The sequence below is a fragment of the Mercenaria mercenaria genome, chromosome 16 (genome assembly GCF_021730395.1).
Source record: "Mercenaria mercenaria strain notata chromosome 16, MADL_Memer_1, whole genome shotgun sequence".
NCBI lineage: Eukaryota > Metazoa > Mollusca > Bivalvia > Venerida > Veneridae > Mercenaria > Mercenaria mercenaria.
The window spans coordinates 72,435,604-72,454,759 of NC_069376.1; the positions used below are offsets into that span (position 1 = coordinate 72,435,604).

General features: G+C 35.5%; 1 protein-coding gene across 7 annotated transcripts in view; it reads right to left on the reverse strand.

Annotated features, from left to right (window-relative positions):
- Positions 1-19,156, reverse strand: part of LOC123540360 (uncharacterized protein C8orf34 homolog) — a 44,892-nt gene that overhangs the window by 16,036 nt on the left and 9,700 nt on the right. For 4 of the 7 annotated variants that reach the window (XR_008367953.1, XR_008367954.1, XM_053527381.1 and 1 more), the window contains exons 6-12: positions 17,895-17,954; positions 12,836-13,023; positions 11,830-11,957; positions 9,731-9,882; positions 8,659-8,726; positions 6,161-6,207; positions 1,167-1,204 (exon numbers count right to left, since the gene is read on the reverse strand). Coding sequence is in view for 5 of the 7 variants with exons in the window: in XM_053527381.1 (XP_053383356.1) it covers positions 1,167-1,204; positions 6,161-6,207; positions 8,659-8,726; positions 9,731-9,882; positions 11,830-11,957; positions 12,836-13,023; positions 17,895-17,954 (681 nt within the window). In the remaining 2 variants the exon portion in view is untranslated. Of the gene's footprint in view, positions 1-1,166; positions 1,205-5,367; positions 5,391-6,160; positions 6,208-8,658; positions 8,727-9,730; positions 9,883-11,829; positions 11,958-12,835; positions 13,024-17,894; positions 17,955-19,156 lie in introns of all 7 variants that reach the window. The other 3 variants (XM_053527382.1, XM_053527383.1, XM_053527384.1) reach the window with 2 other exon arrangements.

Consider the following 19,156-nt stretch of genomic DNA (forward strand, 5'->3'; position numbering starts at 1 on the left):
CGACTCAAATATGCATATTGGCTAGTTTCACTTTGAGTCCTTGAAAAATCAAGCTAAAATAATTTAGTATAAACTAAACTGCACACACTGTTAACATCAACATCATATACACCAAACAAGTGAAACAAAATGCTACATGTATTCTCTACTAATATGATAAAAGCAGGTGTTTTTTTCTACCAAATATTTAATATTTTTTAAAACAGACACACTGCAAGAGCAGGAAGTTTTGATATGGCACTTCCATTCCATAGATCCTACATCAGTACAGACTTGTTCTCCACAAGTACAATGTAACTGTCAATTTCTCCACATGATATGTTGGAGGAAAGAATTACTTTAGACATACTGTCTTCTGTTTAACTGTCATGTAATGAACATTATTTACGGACTATTTTCTGACAAAAACAGAATCATAACAAATAGTGATGCTGGGAAATCATTCAATTTTGTGGGTATGACATTTCAACTGTTTTTCTTTTTACAAATACAAAATGTGTTCGAAGGGGTAATTTTTAAGGATTTCATTGTTGCATGAGTCCACAAAATTTAATCCTAATAAATATAATTCCAGTTCATTTTTTTCTCTAAAGTCTGAAATCAGTAAAATTTCATATTCTCATAAAAATCATTTCACAGTATATGAGTCGCACCATCAGAAAACCAACATTGTGCATTTAAGACCAGCATGGATCTAGACCAGCCTGCGCATCCACGCAGTCTGGTCAGGATCCATGCTGTTCGTTAACGGTTTCTCTAATTGCAATAGGCTTTGAAAGTGAACAGCATGGATCCTGACCAGACTGCGTGGCTGCGTAGGCTGGTCTGGATCCATGCTGGTTGCAAATGCACTATGTTGGTTTTCTCATGGTGTGGCTCAAAGTTATGTTCTTGACCAAAACCAAGAAAATACAATGCCTATGAAATTAAATAATTTCATAGTACTGCATATTTGTTATGATTTTTTTTGTCAGAAAAAAGTTGATAGCTAATGGTATTTTCAAAACCAACTTTTAATAAAGTTTCTTGTATTTTGTATGGCAAAACTTCTCACATCTTTATTTATAGTCTAAAGTTATACCTACCAAGCCCACCAGGCTATACTATTTTGTGAGGTACTACTTCTAAAGGGGCTTATTTATGAAAAGATGGCTGTCACAACTTACCATAGTCAGAATCAGGCGAGGCAGTACCAGTAAAAAGACTGAAATTGTGAGATGACAACAAACTGTTAGAAGAGTGAGGAAAACTTGGATTCTAAAATGTGTTCATGGTTGTCTTCAATGTCATATAAGAGGCTGGAATTCTAATGCACCTGTGGCAAAAATAGAATATATAAGTGCTTTATGAACTCTGTTAAAACTGCCATATTCTAAAGTTTGACATCAAAGGAGCTTTCTGAAATATATAGTGAAAGTCTTAAATGTACACATTAAAATATCTAACCTCTCATGTATTTCTGTAAAATCTGTCAAATACATTCTGATCACAAGGGTCAATTTAAAAGCTTTAGAAACAAGAGGGCCATGATGGCCCTGTTTCGCACACCTGAGTACCATTGCTCAAAATGATATGATCAGGTTTTGACATAGAGCACATAGGCATACACACTAAATATCATCAGGATAAACATTTTCTTGTAACAGTCCCTTTTGACCTAGTCAGGGCCAATTTCCATACCAAGTTTGAGGGTCCTAGGCTCAAATGCTGCATTTTTGTACTAACATGACTATTCCTTACCCTGGAAGACTGACATTTCAAATCAGTATCTTCATTGGTTACTGAGATACACCTATTTTAATTTGAAACAAAGGGAGGTAATTTGACATAAAATCAGTCCATAGCTATCTACCCTGATTGCCTCAGTCCAACTAAAGACAATAATGAAATTTCAAATGAGTACTGTAAATATTTACCGAGATAAATCCATTTTTATTAAAATCAGGGGAGGTAATCATGCATTGGTATATGCATGTAGAAGATACAGAGTACAAGCCTATACAACAATATATTAGTAAAGTATTCATATCGATAAATGTTCAATCAAGTGTTATCTAATATGACTATTTCTTACCATGGAAGACATAAATAACGTTTCAAACCAATCTCATTAGAAGCTGCTAAGATGTATTCATTTAGATAAACAGGAGCTGTCACTAATGGTGACAAATGCCCCCGCAGTGCCTTGACCTTTGACCTGGTGACCCCAATGTCAATAGGGGTCGTGTACTCAATAAGTACTATTAGCATGTGAAGTTTGAAGGTCCTGGGTGCAGTGGTTTGCGAGTAAAGTGCCTTCATGCAAAAAGTAAACGTTGTGACGAACGAACTAATGGACGGACAGTTGAAAACTAATATGCATCCCTTCGGGGGCATAATAAAAATAAAGGGAGATAATTTGTCATACATTCAGTCAATATGTATCTTCACTGATTGTCCAAGTCCATCTGTTGACATAAATGAAATTTCAGATCAGAATCTTCATTAGTTATGAAGATATACCCATTTTAATTAGAAATAAAGGGAGGTAATTTGACATAAAATCAGTCCATAGTTATCCACCCTGATTGTCTCAGTTCAACTAATGACAATAATGAAATTTCAAATAAGTCCTATAAGTAGTTACTGATACAAATCCATTTTGATTACAATCAGGGGAGGTAATCAGATATAAAATAACTCTGGAACCTACATTTAGATCTGACAGATCCGTCATAGAATCCAAGATATATTGTTGTTGAAGATATTTTGAAAGTTTGTATCAAATCAAACCATAAATGAAGCCTCTATATGGCTGCAAATGCCAAAATAGCATATTTTGGACCTTTAAGGGGCCATAACTCTGGAACCCATGATGGAATCTGGCCAGTTCAAGAAAGGAACCGAGATCTTATGGTGATACAAGTCGTGTGCAAGTTTGGTTAAAATAAAATCATAAATGAAGCTGCTATTGTGCAGACAAGGTCAAAATAGCTAATTCTGGCCCTTTCAGGGGCCATAACTCTGGAACCCATAACGGAATCTGGCCAGTTCAAAAAAGGAACCAAGGTCTTATGGTGATACAAGTTGTGTACAAGTTTGGTGACAAGAGCTGTCTGATGACAGCACACTCGACTATTCGAAGAACTGATTGAAGAATGGGGTCAAAATATTTCCACGGATATTCAGACAAAAGAAATAAATAGATTAGACAAACAATGTTCCTGTATTACTTTGATTTCGATAAGTCTTGCACTAAATGGCAATATATGAGCCAATTTCAATATATGAGCCAATTTCAAAGTCCAAAAAGGGCCATAATTCAGCCAAAATAGTTATGTACTCTTGTCTACAGATGGAAATCATAATGATAAACAAGTGTTCAAAGTTTAAAAGCCATATGTCAAATAGTTTTGACAAAACATGGACTTGTATGAAAACAGAACCAATTTCAAAGTCCAAAAAGGGCCATAATTCAGCCAAAATAGATGACAGAGTTATGTTCTCTTTCCTACAGATAGAGACTATTATACTAAACAAGTGATAAAAGTTTAAAAGCCATATGTCAAACACTTTACAAAAAATATGAACTGGTACGAAAAACTTAACCAAGATTTCTAAGTCAAAAGGGGCCATAATTCAGCCAAAATCTTTGATGGAGTTATGTACTCTTGCCTATAACTGGACATGGTGATGGTAAACAGGTGTTGAAAGTTTCAAAGCTTTATCTCAAAAGACTTTGTCAAAGTATGAACTGGTACGAAATATTAACCCAGATTTCTAAGTCAAAAGGGGCCATAATTCAGCCAAAATCCCTGATGGAGTTACGTACTCTTGCCTATAACTGGCCATGTTGATGGTAAACAAGTGTTGAAAGTTTCAAAGCTTTATCTTAAAAGACTTTGTCTAAATATGAACTGGTACGAAAAACTTAACCAAGATTTCTAAGTCGAAAGGGGCCATAATTCAGCCAAAATCCCTGATGGAGTTATGTACTCTTGCCTATAACTGGCCATGGTGATGGTAAACAAGTGTTGAAAGTTTCAAAGCTTTATCTTAAAAGACTTTGTCAAAATATGAACTGGTACGAAAAACTTAACCATGATTTCTAAGTCAAAAGGGGCCATAATTCAGCCAAAATCCTTGATGGAGTTATGTGCTCTTGCCTATAACTGGCCATGATGATGGTAAACAAGTGTTGAAAGTTTCAAAGCTTTATCTCAAAAGACTGTCAAAATGTGGACTGGTACGAAAAACTTAACCAAGGTGTGACGCCGACGCCGTGGTGAGTAGGATAGCTCTACTTATTCTTCGAATAGTCGAGCTAAAAATCAAATCATAAATAAAGCTACTATTGTGCAGACAAGGTCAAAATAGCTAATTTTGGCCCTTTCAGGGGCCATAACCCTGGAACCCATAAAGGGATCTGGCCAGTTAAAAAAAAGGAACCGAGATCTTATGGTGATACAAGTTGTGTGCAAGTTTGGTTAAAATAAAATCATAAACAAGAGCTGTCAGTGGACAGCGCGCTCGACTATTCTCAGTGCTTGATAGTATAATATAAGCAAAGAGTAAAACTTTAACATTACAATAAGCATATTCTAAGTCGAAAAGGGGCCATAATTAAGTCAAAATGCTTGATAGAGTTGCCTCTTCCTTTTTACAGACTGTGGTCATGATGGTAAACAAGTATGCAAAATATGAAAGCAATATTTCAATGGACTTTGAAAATATATGGGGTGGTACACAAACTTTAACATTTATTCTAAGTCGAAAAGGGGCCATAATTCAGTCAAAATGCTGGATAGAGTTGCCTCCTCCTTTTTACAGACTGGGGTCATGATTGTAAACAAGTATGCAAAATATGAAAGCAATATCTCAATGGACTTTGAAAATATTTGGGGTGGTACGCAAACTTTAACATTTGTGTGACGCCCACGCTCACGCCAACGCCGGGGCAAATAGGATATCTCCCCTATTCTTTGAAAAGTCGAGCTAATGAAACCTCTATCATGCAGACAAGAAATTGTTGACGCACGGAGGCATGACGGACAAAGGGTGATCACAAAGCTCACTTTGTCACTATGTGACAGGTGAGATAAAAAAAAAACATGATTTGGGATCATTTTTAAAAGCCCTTTGGTCTATTCAGCTGCCACCGCAAAATAATTACTTTTGTGATATATAATGAATGTTTACAAACCACAGTCTTGCTCTTTTAAAAATTTTGAAAATAAGATACATATTTTTTCTTCTGTCTATCTGAAGACAACTGATGAACACATTTCATGGTAACATCTAAAAGCTGTGACTGTTACACTAATGACAAATTTCTACTTCTAATGAGAATAAAAATGGCAATGTAAATGCTGCTAGGTTGTAACTTACTGTTCTCTTCTAGACCTGACATACTGTAATAAATAATTTATGTATTAAACTCCCACTTTATTCAATGTGAAATTATCTGCTCTATGATAATATCATTTTGACTGGTGCATCATTTACATGTTTCCTCTACCTTTGAGTCTTATTACTCTGACCTCTACCTTTGACCTTCTGACCCCAAAACAAGATTGGTCATCAGCCAGACTGACAGAGATAAGCAAAATTTTCTGAAGGGAAGCATAATAAATATAACTGAACATATTGCACCTTAAACCTTACCCTGCTAAATTTCTATAATGAACTTGTCCATCTTTCAATTTGGACAGTATCATTAACTGTTAAAAGGGGTGCTTACCAAAACGATACTGACTGAATGGCGAACAGTGCAGGCCACGATCAGACTGCACGGATGTGCAGGCTGATCTTGGTCTGCACTGATCGCAAAGGCAGAATCACTTGCCGCCAGCAGGCTAAGGGTTAATGGCATCTATATCTACCATTTACACTGTATGACTGATAATTAAAGTATTTGTTTAATTAACAAGTAAGACTTCTGTTTGATTTTTAAGTATCATGAACACATTCCTGGTCATATGGTGGCTTTAGAGCATTAAAGAAAGATACCAGGTGCCTCTCTTTCCTAAATATCTGGCAGAACAGCACTTCAGTAGAATGACCAACCTTTCATAGGCCAGTAAATACTAAATAGAGATATTCAAATTTTTCACACCAGCTGTAAGAAAGTAGTAATTATATGACAAATCCTGACAATAAAACTGTTATACACAAGACTTACTTGATATTTAATTTAACATTTGCTTCTTCTTGTCTTTGTCGTAGAATCTGAAAACAATGGAAATTAAAGTAGCAGTTATTTCAGTCAATATTATGAAGAATTATCACAAAAGAGGCTATTTTTTTTTTATATGTTTACCTAAATAGTTTATGAAATCAATACAAGGGCACTTGTTAACAATTTTGCTAAACATCTGTAGTAGGGTAGAGTATAAGGGTGCATTTATACTTCCTTGCTATTGAGCTAGTTTTACATAGTGTCCACCTTAGGTGTGAAAGGTCCCGGGTTCAATTCCCGGTCAGGACTTAAAAATATTCAGTCTGTTACACATACATCAAGCAGTTCATTAGAAAATGTTGTTTACAAATTTTCTTTTCCAGCTCTGGTGTGTCAAGCATAACCATTTGTATGAAATAACGAAAGGTTAATGAAAGGATGCTTGTGACCAAATTTAATGAACTTCCATCAAATGGTTCATAAGAAAAACCTTTATAAAAGATTTTTCAACTATTAGCTATAATGTCCTGGCTCCTAGATGTGCAGTCATGCAAAACCATTTGAACAAAGATAATCTATCAAAATTTAATGCTTTAAGAGAAGCACTTGTTTCAAGGGTTTTTTAATTTCCCAGTTTTTGTGGCCCTTAAATGCTTTTTGTTTAATTAGTCATTCATAAATGTTAAAACCCAAGAGGCCTTTACAAATATATATACCACTACCAGTACAACCATATACCACTACCAGTACAACCATATACCACTACCAGTACAAATATATATACCACTACCAGTACAAATATATATACCACTACCAGTACAACCATATACCACTACCAGTACAAATATATATACCACTACCAGTACAACCATATACCACTACCAGTACAACTATATACCACTACCAGTACAAATATATATACCACTACCAGTACAAATATATATACCACTACCAGTACAAATATATATACCACTACCAGTACAAATATATATACCACTACCAGTACAAATATATATACCACTACCAGTACAAATATATATACCACTACCAGTACAACCATATACCACTACCAGTACAACCATATACCACTACCAGTACATTCATATACCACTACCAGTACAACCATATACCACTACCAGTACAATCATATACCACTACCAGTACAAATATATATACCACTACCAGTACAAATATATATACCACTACCAGTACAACCATATACCACTACCAGTACAATCATATACCACTACCAGTACAAATATATATACCACTACCAGTACAAATATATATACCACTATCAGTACAAATATATATACCACTACCAGTACAACCATATACCGCTACCAGTACAATCATATACCACTACCAGTACAAATATATATACCACTACCAGCACAAATATATATACCACTATCAGTACAAATATATATACCACTACCAGTACAAATATATATACCACTACCAGTACAAATATATATACCACTATCAGTACAAATATATATACCACTACCAGTACAACCATATACCACTACCAGTACAACCATATACCACGACCAGTACAATCATATACCACTACCAGTACAAATATATATACCACTACCAGTACAAATATATATACCACTACCAGTACAAATATATATACCACTATCAGTACAAATATATATACCACTACCAGTACAACCATATACCACTACCAGTACAAATATATATACCACTACCAGTACAAATATATATACCACTACCAGTACAAATATATATACCACTACCAGTACAACCATATACCACTACCAGTACAACCATATACCACTACCAGTACAAATATATATACCACTACCAGTACAAATATATATACCACTACCTGTACAAATATATATACCACTATCAGTACAAATATATATACCACTACCAGTACAACCATATACCACTACCAGTACAATCATATACCACTACCAGTACAAATATATATACCACTAGCAGTACAAATATATATACCACTACCAGTACAAATATATATACCACTACCAGTACAAATATATATACCACTATCAGTACAAATATATATACCACTACCAGTACAACCATATACCACTACCAGTACAACCATATACCACTACCAGTACAAATATATATACCACTACCAGTACAACCATATACCACTACCAGTACAACCATATACCACTACCAGTACAATCATATATACCACTACCAGTACAAATATATATACCACTACCAGTACAAATATATATACCACTATCAGTACAAATATATATACCACTACCAGTACAACCATATACCACTATCAGTACAACCATATACCACTACCAGTACAAATATATATACCACTACCAGTACAAATATATATACCACTACCAGTACAAATATATATACCACTACCTGTACAAATATATATACCACTACCGGTACAACCATATACCACTACCAGTACAACCATATACCACTACCAGTACAACCATAAACTTGGATCACTAGCATTTACTTACTCTGCTCAATTTATATCCAGATTTTGGAATGTTTGTTACACCTTCTCTCAACAGGTCTTCTGGGTCCTCTAAGAAAAGGGAAAATATATCATTTTAGCTGTTTTTGTCTAAAAATGAAGTAGATTCAATATTTGTTAAAGTATGTGTTTGGTAAAATTGGTCCATTTCAGGGCCTCCTCTGCCATTTGCCAATGTAGCCAAATGCTACAAATTCAAAGAACTGGCTACAGATTTTTGAGAATGGCTACAAGAATTTTATTAAAATGTGGCCAAATTTCAGCAATTCAGCTTCAATTTGGCAGTTTCTCTCAAAAAGTAGCTACAACTTTCTGAGGCCCAGTGGAGGCCCTGCATTTGTATAAACATTGACCTAATATTTTCAGCAAAGTACAAAATGCTGTTCCCTATGAGGAATTAGGATCTTCCCTGTTTGCAGGTGCAGACAGGAATATCTGGCTCTAGGTTCACTGAGTATGAAGCAATAAGGCTAACTGTGTGGCCGATAAAACATTTATTAAGAGCCTCATATTTCCATAGGCAACTACAACCAGTGATAAGTTTTTTTGCTTGTACAAGTTCTGCAACAACAGAAGAAACTGATTTTTTACAGGCAGTTTTTTTTAAAGTAGGGTTTGAATTTATACATTTACTCAATGATGAAATATTCATTCATAAATGACATCATGAATGACAATAAAATGGTGCCATAAATGATGTCATTTACAAAACCAGTGTCATCCCACACATGGGCTGTAAGACAGTACCAGCAGTGTCTTATATACATTCTATGCCAAACTGGGTAGAAATAAACATGTTGAAACATTTCACCCAAAACCATAGGAGAGAAGCTTTAAATTCTAACATAATTATTCAAAAATATGTCTCAAACAGAGAATGTTCTCAATATTCAATTGGACAATGGGGTTACAAACTTGACTTTGAAAGTCCCTAGAAACATTTCATATTTTAAAAAGAAATACTGACTCGACTCAAGATACTCTTGCACTTAAAATGGCATTTGTACTTAGTCTTTACCCATTTAATGTAAACTAAATAATTATGTTTTTCTCACCCAGTAATTCTATTGCATCATCTTGTTCGTCATCCATTCTACCCCCATCAAATCCTGAATCCACAGATACTTTATCTGACTCTTGTAACAACTTCTCCAGATCTTGTCTATGTCTCTTAGCCTCAAGCTTAGCTCCCTTTGGCTTTGAAGTGCTGAAATTATAATATAAGCCACAGAATAGGACATACCAATTGGCTTATTTAGTTTGTACTAATTTATTTGAATAAAATCATTCGCTGATTTCTCAACAATAACAACAATTACAGCTCTGCAATAAATATAAAATATTTTTTATGCTTAAACTTTGTATATCAAATACATTAGTATTCGACTATTTCTCTGCTTGTATCAATCTATGATATTCGCTACATACCTTTTGCATTGAAAATATAATTAACAAAACTTAACACTTAACAGGGAAAACCCATAATGGTATGTTACTGTTGAAAGTATTTATTTTTCAATACAGCGGAAAATTTGAATTTCAGAGTTGACACTGTATTAAGAGACCACCCAAGGGACTGCTAAAAAGTGGTCTCTTAATGGAACGGTCTCTTAATGAATTTCAGTCAAATGAAGAGAAAAGTTATTTTTAACTGTTTATGTACTTTGCGTTTAGCCGATATGGATGCCATGATGGCGAAAAACTTCATGACTTTGTATGATTTCAAAATCTGTTTTAAGATCGTGAACAAAGTTAATTGCATTCAGTCAGGTGCTAAAGGTACTCGCCAAGAACACAGGTGTAGAAATGCCCGACGGGAATTTGGTACCCGGTTGCTTAATAGATACTTTTGTCGAATATTTTACCTGTTGGGACTACATTAATGTGGTCACTAGTCGTTTAATAAAACAAGAGCTGTCGGAGGACAGCAACGCTCGACTATTCAACAGCCTTGTCAATTGAATGAATACAAAAGTTGAAAAAGGGGCATAATTTTGTAAAATGCAAAGTAGAGGTATTGAACCTCTGTACTGCATGTCATATCATGACAGTGAACAAGTGTGTGAAGTTTCAATCCTTTCCAATTTGTGGATACTGAGATACCAGCTTACATACAAAAACTTAACAAAAAACTGCTAAGTCAAAGGGGCATAATTTTGTAAAAATGCCAAGTAGAGTTATGGGACCTTCACAGTGCATGTTAGATCATGACAGTGAACAAGTGTGTGAAGTTTCAATCCATTCCAATTAGTGGATACTGAGATATCAGATTACATACAAAAATTTAACCAAAAACTGCTAAGTCGAAAAAGGGGCATAATTTTGAAAAAAAAGAGAGTACAGTTATGGGACTTGCTTAGTGCATGTCAGATCATGATAGTGAACAAGTATGTGAAGTTTCAATCCATTCCCATTAGTAAGTACTGAGATACCAGCTTACATACAAAACCTTAACCAAAAATTTCGAAGTCGAAAAAGGGGCATAATTTTGTAAATAAGCAAAAAAGAGTTATGGAACCTGTGCAATGTAGATCAGTTCATCACAGTGAATAAGTGTGTGAAGTTTCAATCCATTCCCACAAGTGGTTACTGAGTTACCAGCTTACATACAAAACCTTCACCAAAAATTTCTAAGTCGAAAAAGGGGCATAATTTTGTAAAAAAGCAAAATAGAGTTATGGAACCTGTGCAATGTAAGTCAGTTTGTCACAGTGAATAAGTGTGTGAAGTTTCAATCCATTCCCACAAGTGGTTACTGAGATACCAGCTTACATACAAAACCTTAACCAAAATCGGGACGCGGACGTGGACGCGGACGCCGACGCATGGGCGAGTGCAATAGCTCACTATTCTATGAATAGTCGAGCTAAAAAGTCGTTTAATAGAATGAATTTATGTACTGAAAACATTCGGGAGGGATTCTGACCGGTCGTTTAATAAAAAAATCGCTTAATAGAGGTGGTCGCAAGTACTTTGTCGACTGTACATCAAAGCCAAATATTCTGTTTATAAACTGATAATGAGTAATGGCTAATTTCTTTAGTAATAAGTTGAGGCCAATACATTTTCAGTAGACACAAATGTGTATTATTTCAATATCTACTTTCTTTAAATAACGTTGTTTTTAGAATTTCAAACTACACTTGTTAATTACCTAACAGCACTCTCAACAGTAGATTCCTCCTTGGCCAGCATTATCTCCCCTTCCAGTGGATCTTCCTCATTTCTATGGCAACGTGGACCAGAATATCCTCGACTTCTGTAATTTGGGTCTTCACTATCCTGTAAATACATGTGCATGAATTTAACATGTTAATGTACTATTTCTACACTAGAGCCTTCATTTGCTATGTTCATTTAATACAGGTTTAAACCCATTTAACAGTATTGCAAGTAACACTTAACTAAGCCCCATTTCCTGGGATATGCACCAGCACGGGCCTGTTCTTGTCAGTAGCTTAGAACTTTTCCACATAAATCAAAAGTAGATGAAAATGACGAATATCAGCATATATTTCTTTTTAAAATTATCATTAACCCTTACCCTGCTAAATTTCTATAAATTATGAACTTGTCCATCTTTCCATTTAGACCATTAACTGTTAAAAGGGGTGCTTATCAAAAAGACACTGACTGAATGGCAAACAGTGCAGATCTGCACAGATGTGCAGGCTGATCAAGATCTACACTGGACGCAAAGGCAGCATCAGTCATGTCCAGCATGATAAGGGTTAAAATGGAAAATAATGAAACTGGGAAAGTCATCCATAGCATATTTTACAAAACAGAACAAATGTTTTCAAAACTTCCATAACTGGAATCATAAGTTCTTTGGAAATTTATGCCATCTTTAAATGACAGTCAGCTGTTACTATAGTTATCCTGTAATGAAGGTAAGTACACAAAGTTTGAAGCCAGCAAGCAAGCAAAGTTGTGTGTTTCCTTAAATCACTGGATTTAGTCACATCATAAGCTTTGGACAGATGACATATTTCCTATTATAATTGTAAGCACTAGAAGACCAACCTACATTTCACCATAAATAAACAAAAACATTGTGTAAAACTACCAACTTTCCACAAGCTTAAGTCTATATTCTCTAAAGTCTAGCACATCCTGTTACAATAAGACTAGAAACATCTCAAGGGATGAAAACTTACATCTAAACCCACATGCCGAGCCCATGCTTTAGTTATGGTTGTGCCTTCCTCATTTTTCTGTCTGGCTCCTGCATTTTCTGTATGCCTGGAACCAGCATGTGCATCCTCTTCAAACAGCTCATCAAAACTTGTTGCCGTCACCTTAGTATCAGACACCCAGCCAGATTTCTGCTGTTTCTTTCCTGTCCCTTAAATGAAAAATGAGATACTGTGAAATCATTTGTTTTGGCATAAAAATGTGTCTGTTTTTTTGTTGGGTTAACACTGTTATTGAACAGTATTTCAGGTATACAATCACGGTGGTCAGTTTTCACAGATTCCTAACCAGTATCAACTGATCTCTCACAACTTCCCAACATAAACAAGATTTTGTGATTTTTGATACCAGAATATACTGTTTTGAATCATTCATAACAGAAAACATACATGCATACTCCTCCAGGGATTTAGACCTCATACTTGGAAGTTTTTACTTAAGTTCTCATGGTTTCAGCCATAACATCAAATGTACAATCATTTAGTTTCATAGGCATTAACCTTAACCTCCATGGTTTTGTCAGAAACAACTATTTCGTGGGGACAAGAGGGTCACCAAAGGAAGATTATTCGGAAGTCGAACAGTTTCAAACATGATACTATTCAAAGTGCCATCTATATTTTAATGGTGGAGGAAGACCCAAGGTGCCCCTCCGTGCATTATTTCATCACGAGCGGGCACCTGGGTAGAACCACCAACCTTATGTAAGCCAGCTGGATGGCTTCCTCACATGAAGAATTCAACGCCCGAGTGAGACTCGAACCCACATTGATGAGGGGCAAGTGATCTGAAGTTAGCGACCATAACCACTCGGCCACGGAGGCCCCTCTATATACTTTATAGCCAAGTACATGGCTTCCATGGTTTCAAATGAGGATTGCCATTCTTGGTTAAAGTCAAACCAAGAACAATAATTAAAATTAGATTAACGACTTGCTCATAAATTTGATTGCAATTTGGCAGTAACATTCTTTTTTTTTATTTTAAGCTCTGGGGGCTTTAAGTGTAGTTAATTGGAACCATTTGAAGAAACATTTAAAAGGTTATTTCCCTGTAAGCTACAGACCAAGTATGATGAAGAACCATTCAGTGGTCCATGAGAAGAAGTTGTTTTAAGTTTTTTCTATTTTAGCTCTGGCAGCCACTAGATGCATTTAAACAAATCTGAGAGAGTTCTATGCCAGGATGGTACAGACCAAGATTCGTGTAGTTCTGACCTTTAGTTTCAGAGAAGATGTTTAAGTTAAATGTCGATATAAAAGCTAAAAGTAAGCATGAAGATATAGTTAAGACTTCAAAGAATGGAAAAACTATTTTGTTCTGTATCAGCACTGTCCTTGATTAATATGTTGACTTCAAACCATGGATTATATGTAATAATATTGGATGATTTGTTTAAAAATAATGTTAAAGCTTTCATTCAAAATGTGAGTAGCGGTTAGCAAAGCACAAACTTTCATGATCAAGACAGGTATTTCCACAACACAAAACAAGACAAGCATACAGGCCTATATTCACAGAGGGTGATGGTGTAGGAATTCAGCGTTCAAACACCTTTAATGTAACACATCTCCAAAATGTATATAATACTATATCAAATTATAAATAAAGTAAGCTGATATTTTGATGTTTTCTTAACTTTTACAAGTTTAACATAACAAGTATACCAGCTGCTAACAAATTGAGGACTTTTTTACACATTTTAAAGAAAATATTAAGTGAGACTTTTAGAATTATCATAGCAGCGAGTGGAACAAAGCATGTATCCACTTTAAAATTTGAGCCGCGCCATGAGAAAACCAACATAGTGGGTTTGCGACCAGCATGGATCCAGACCAGCCTGCGCATCCGCGCAGTCTGGTCAGGATCCATGCTGTTCGCTTTCAAAGCCTATAGCAATTAGAGAAACTGTTAGCGAACAGCATGGATCCTGACCAGACTGCGCGGATGCGCAGGCTGGTCTGGATCCATGCTGGTCGCAAACCCACTGTGTTGGTTTTCTCATGGCACGGCTCATTTGTCATTCCTGCATCCTGTGATTAAACTCACTAGGTCAGGAACGCAATGTTAATCTGACGGCATGCTGCTCGCAATCAAAGGAACACCACTTTTTACTGCATAAACATTTTGATGGTGCAGAAGATCCCAGGTGCCCCTTTGGACACTGTTTAATGCAATGACAGGCACCTGCATAGAGACACTGACCTTCCAGAGCCAAATGGATGGTTTTCCTACATGGAGAATTCTATGCCTTAAGTGGAGTTTCAAACCCACATCTGTGAGAGGCAAGTGAATCAAAGTCAGTGATCATACCCACTCATCCATGGAAGCTTTTTTGGTCATTTTTACGGAGGCTGATATATTAAAGTTGTATGTTGACAAAAATGTGCAGTTAAGCAAAATACATTATAATCTGCCTAAAACTGATTGCTTTGTAAATCCAAGGGCTCATTACAAGTAAATATGCAAAGTTAGGGATGATAGAATTTGGATCTATCAGAGTTATAACAGAGTTATGGGTCTTGGCCTACATAGTCCGTAATGATGATTAACAAATATGCAAAGTTTCAAAGCTGGAGCTCTTATAGTTTTTGAGAAAAGGTGGACCTAAACAAAAGTTTAAACCAAGAAACTCAAATTTTCTAAGTACAAAAAGGGTCATAATTCTGACAAAATGCATATCAGAGTTATGGGTCTTAGCCTACATAGTCCCTAATGATGATTAACAAATGTGCGAAGTTTAAAAGCTGTATCCTTGTAGTTTTTGAGAAAAGGTGGACCTAAACAAAAAATTTAACCAAGAATCTCAAATTTTCTTAGTACAAAAACGGCCATAATTCTGACAAAATGCATATCAGAGTTCTTGGCCTACATAGTCCCTAATGATGATAAACAAGTGTGCAAAGTTTCAAAGCTGTAGCTCTTATACAGAGCTCCAGATAAGCTGCGTATTTGTGTATTTACGCAATTAAAATTGCAGAAAACCCAATTGAATTCATATAGTGTGCATACTAAAAAGCAATTAAAATTCCTAATACCCAATTCATGAATGATCGCTTGCATATCGCACTTTCCTTATCACTAGAACGGGTACGAGATTTTAACGCTAGACAGCTGACTAGTTATACATTACCGCAAAACAGGTTGCAATTTATCGGAAAAATCACAGGACCATTCAATCAGCTGATCAGTGTTATTTGGACGCTTTGTAAACAATTTTCTTTACGCCGATAAAATGTAAAAGAGAGCAGAAAAAAACATTGTTGCAACACAAACAAACAAATTAAAGGGTATTTTTGCTGTTCAACAATGGAGTTTTCTCTTTGTGACGATGTATTGTCACTGATACTGGATGACATCTTATGGGAGAACGCATATTGCGATGAACGCATCATTTGGGATATTGATAAATTGATCTCCGACTGCATTATAAGTGAAAAAGAAAACAACAGTATGGAACAAAAGTATCTCAGAATACATTAAAAGATTAGAGAAAAATATCTTTGTACTATGAACTAAAATACACATGTTTACATTAATCACAGGCATGTAAAAACAATTTAAAAGAAGACAATACTGGTTTAATTAATCACATTTCATTACAATTTTAAATACGTTTTTGTATTAAAAATTGAAGGGTGCTATTAAAGTACTTCAATATAGTTAGTCAATCCTGGCTAATGATATATACCATTTATACTGTAAGCAAAAAATACTCAGTTGTTTGTGCGAGATTGGCGAAATACCCAACTGGTTTTAGCAAACACCCAATTGCATCTGAAAAGGCTGGGTAATGATATTATTTTTACCCAATTCAGATCTCCGATACCCAATTCAGACAAAAAGTGATGGGTAAATACCCAACTGCACCAAAAGCTTATCTGGAGCTCTGCTTATAGTTTTTGAGAAAAGGCGGACCTAAACAAAAATCTTAACCAAGAAACTCAGATTTTCTAAGTACAAAAAAGGGCCATAATTCTGACAAAATGCATATCAGAGTTATGGTTCAAATATATGTTCAAAGTTTCAAAGCTGTAGCTCTTACAGTGTTTGAGAAAAGGTGGACCTAAACAAAACTTTTAATCAATGCCGATGCCGGCACCGATGATCAAGTGACGACAATACCTTGTAGATTTTTTTCAAAAATCAGATGAGCTAAAAACCGTAGAAACATGTGTACCTATCTAAGACTCTTATTTATCTGCTTGAACACAAAAAGCAAATGTTAAAATTTTATGTTAATGATTACATTATGAATAGCTGAGAAGTTATGTTCAAGTTGGTGAATATAGGCCCAGGCCACCAAGCTTCAAACTGATCCAGAACTTGAATACATGACAAAATATAACATGACTGCTGGAATTAGTACCCTAAATTCTATGCAGTGTTACACGATGTTATAAATTACACATAACACATTATATATATTCAATCATTATTGTACATTCTTGGGTATAATGAGTTATCAGAAATGTGGGTACAAAATTAAGCATTATCAGGTCTAGGAAAGTGGTATATTTACAGATTATCTGTAAATTTACAGATGTTTCGATCTATACCTGAATTATTTTAAGCCGGGTAGAGGGTAGTAAATTTCCAGCTGGGTACCCATGGAAATGGGCCCAAGGTTTAGAGGAACATGTACAAATCCAGCCCTTTTATATATCTATTACATGGAGTAAAAGTGAAAAAGGTCTGAGTGCATACTGTTTGTATTTAAGCTTCTTTATAGTTGCCAATGGTAACTTGTATAACTGACTCCCCCCAGAAGAGTGTTAGTTTGGCCACATTTCTTACCTGAATATTTGTTATTTTTGCTGGAGGAGTGAGCTCAAACTCACAACCCCTAGTTTCGCTGTCAAGCAGTGTTACCACATGACAACTGCCTCTGGTTTGACTGCATATGAATAATAATGCACTGCTAACACCTTTTTCCCTTTCACACCTAGATAAGCTTGTTCAACCCAATGCTTACATACACAGGCATACCAAAACCCATGCTTAATTATTCAAATGTTTTACTTGGCCATAAAACTTTCTTTGATATCTGGAGAGCACACTCAAGTTTTTCTCCCTGAATTCCTAAACAAAAAAACATAGTAGGACACACATCCAGTTATACATCATAATATATATATTTGTTATAATATTAAACCAAAACGAGAGCACCTCTGTACAGAGTATAACACCCACAAAGCAATGTGCCTGGCCAGCATCATCATATAATATGTCCATCTAATTATTTCTAACGACAGTGACCATGACCTCAAACTACTAACCCTGCAACCATGGGCAATATGTATGCTAAGTTTGAGGGTCGTAGGTAGAGTCATTTTCAAAATATTGAGCAGAAAAGGTTTTAATACCAACATTCAATGTGACCATGACCTTTGACCTAAAAAAAGAAGCAACACTTTTTGTACTAACTGTCAGTGTGAACTTGACTTCTGACCCACTAAACTCAAAACCAGTAGGGGTCATCCACTGCTCATGGGCAAGTTTCAGAATCATAGGTCTAGAGGTTCTCAGGACATTGAGCAGAAACTGTTTTGTACTAACAATCACTCTGACCTCTGATTAAATGACCTCAAAACTACTAAGGACATCTGCTGTCCATAAGCAATGTTAAAATCAAGTTTATGGATTGTAGGTCCAGACATTCTCAAGTTATTAAACAGAAACATTTCTTGTATTTACAGTCACTGTGACCTTGATCTTGACCTTTGACACACTGATCTCATAATCAATAGGTGTCGTCTAAAGCCAAATGTACAATGTGTCTGTCAAGTTTGAGGCTCGTATGTCAAGGGATTTTCAGGATACTGAGCGGAAACCACAAAATCAATTGGGGTCATCGACTGCCCACAAGAAATATTCTTCTAAAGGTACTTCTATTTTTAATTCTAGTGAGTCTGAACAGGGGCCAAGACAAGAACCTCTACTTGAACAAAATTGGGAGAGGACCTTATAAGGAACCTTAAGAGAATAAGTTTAATAAAGGTCTATCAAGCACTTCATGAGAAGAGATCATTTAAATATTTTTTCCTTTATTAACCTTTAGCAGCCCCAAAATGGGACCAAGCATCCCCATTTGAACAAATCTGGAAACTTTAAAGACCTTATATTATGCCTCAGACCTAATTTGATACAGATCCATCAAGCAGTTAATGAGAAGAAGTCAATTAAAGGCTTTTCTATTTTTAGCTCTGTAAGCCCCTTCAAGGGGCCAACCCGAAACATTTGAACAAACTTGATAGAGGACCATACCAGGATGACCAAGACTG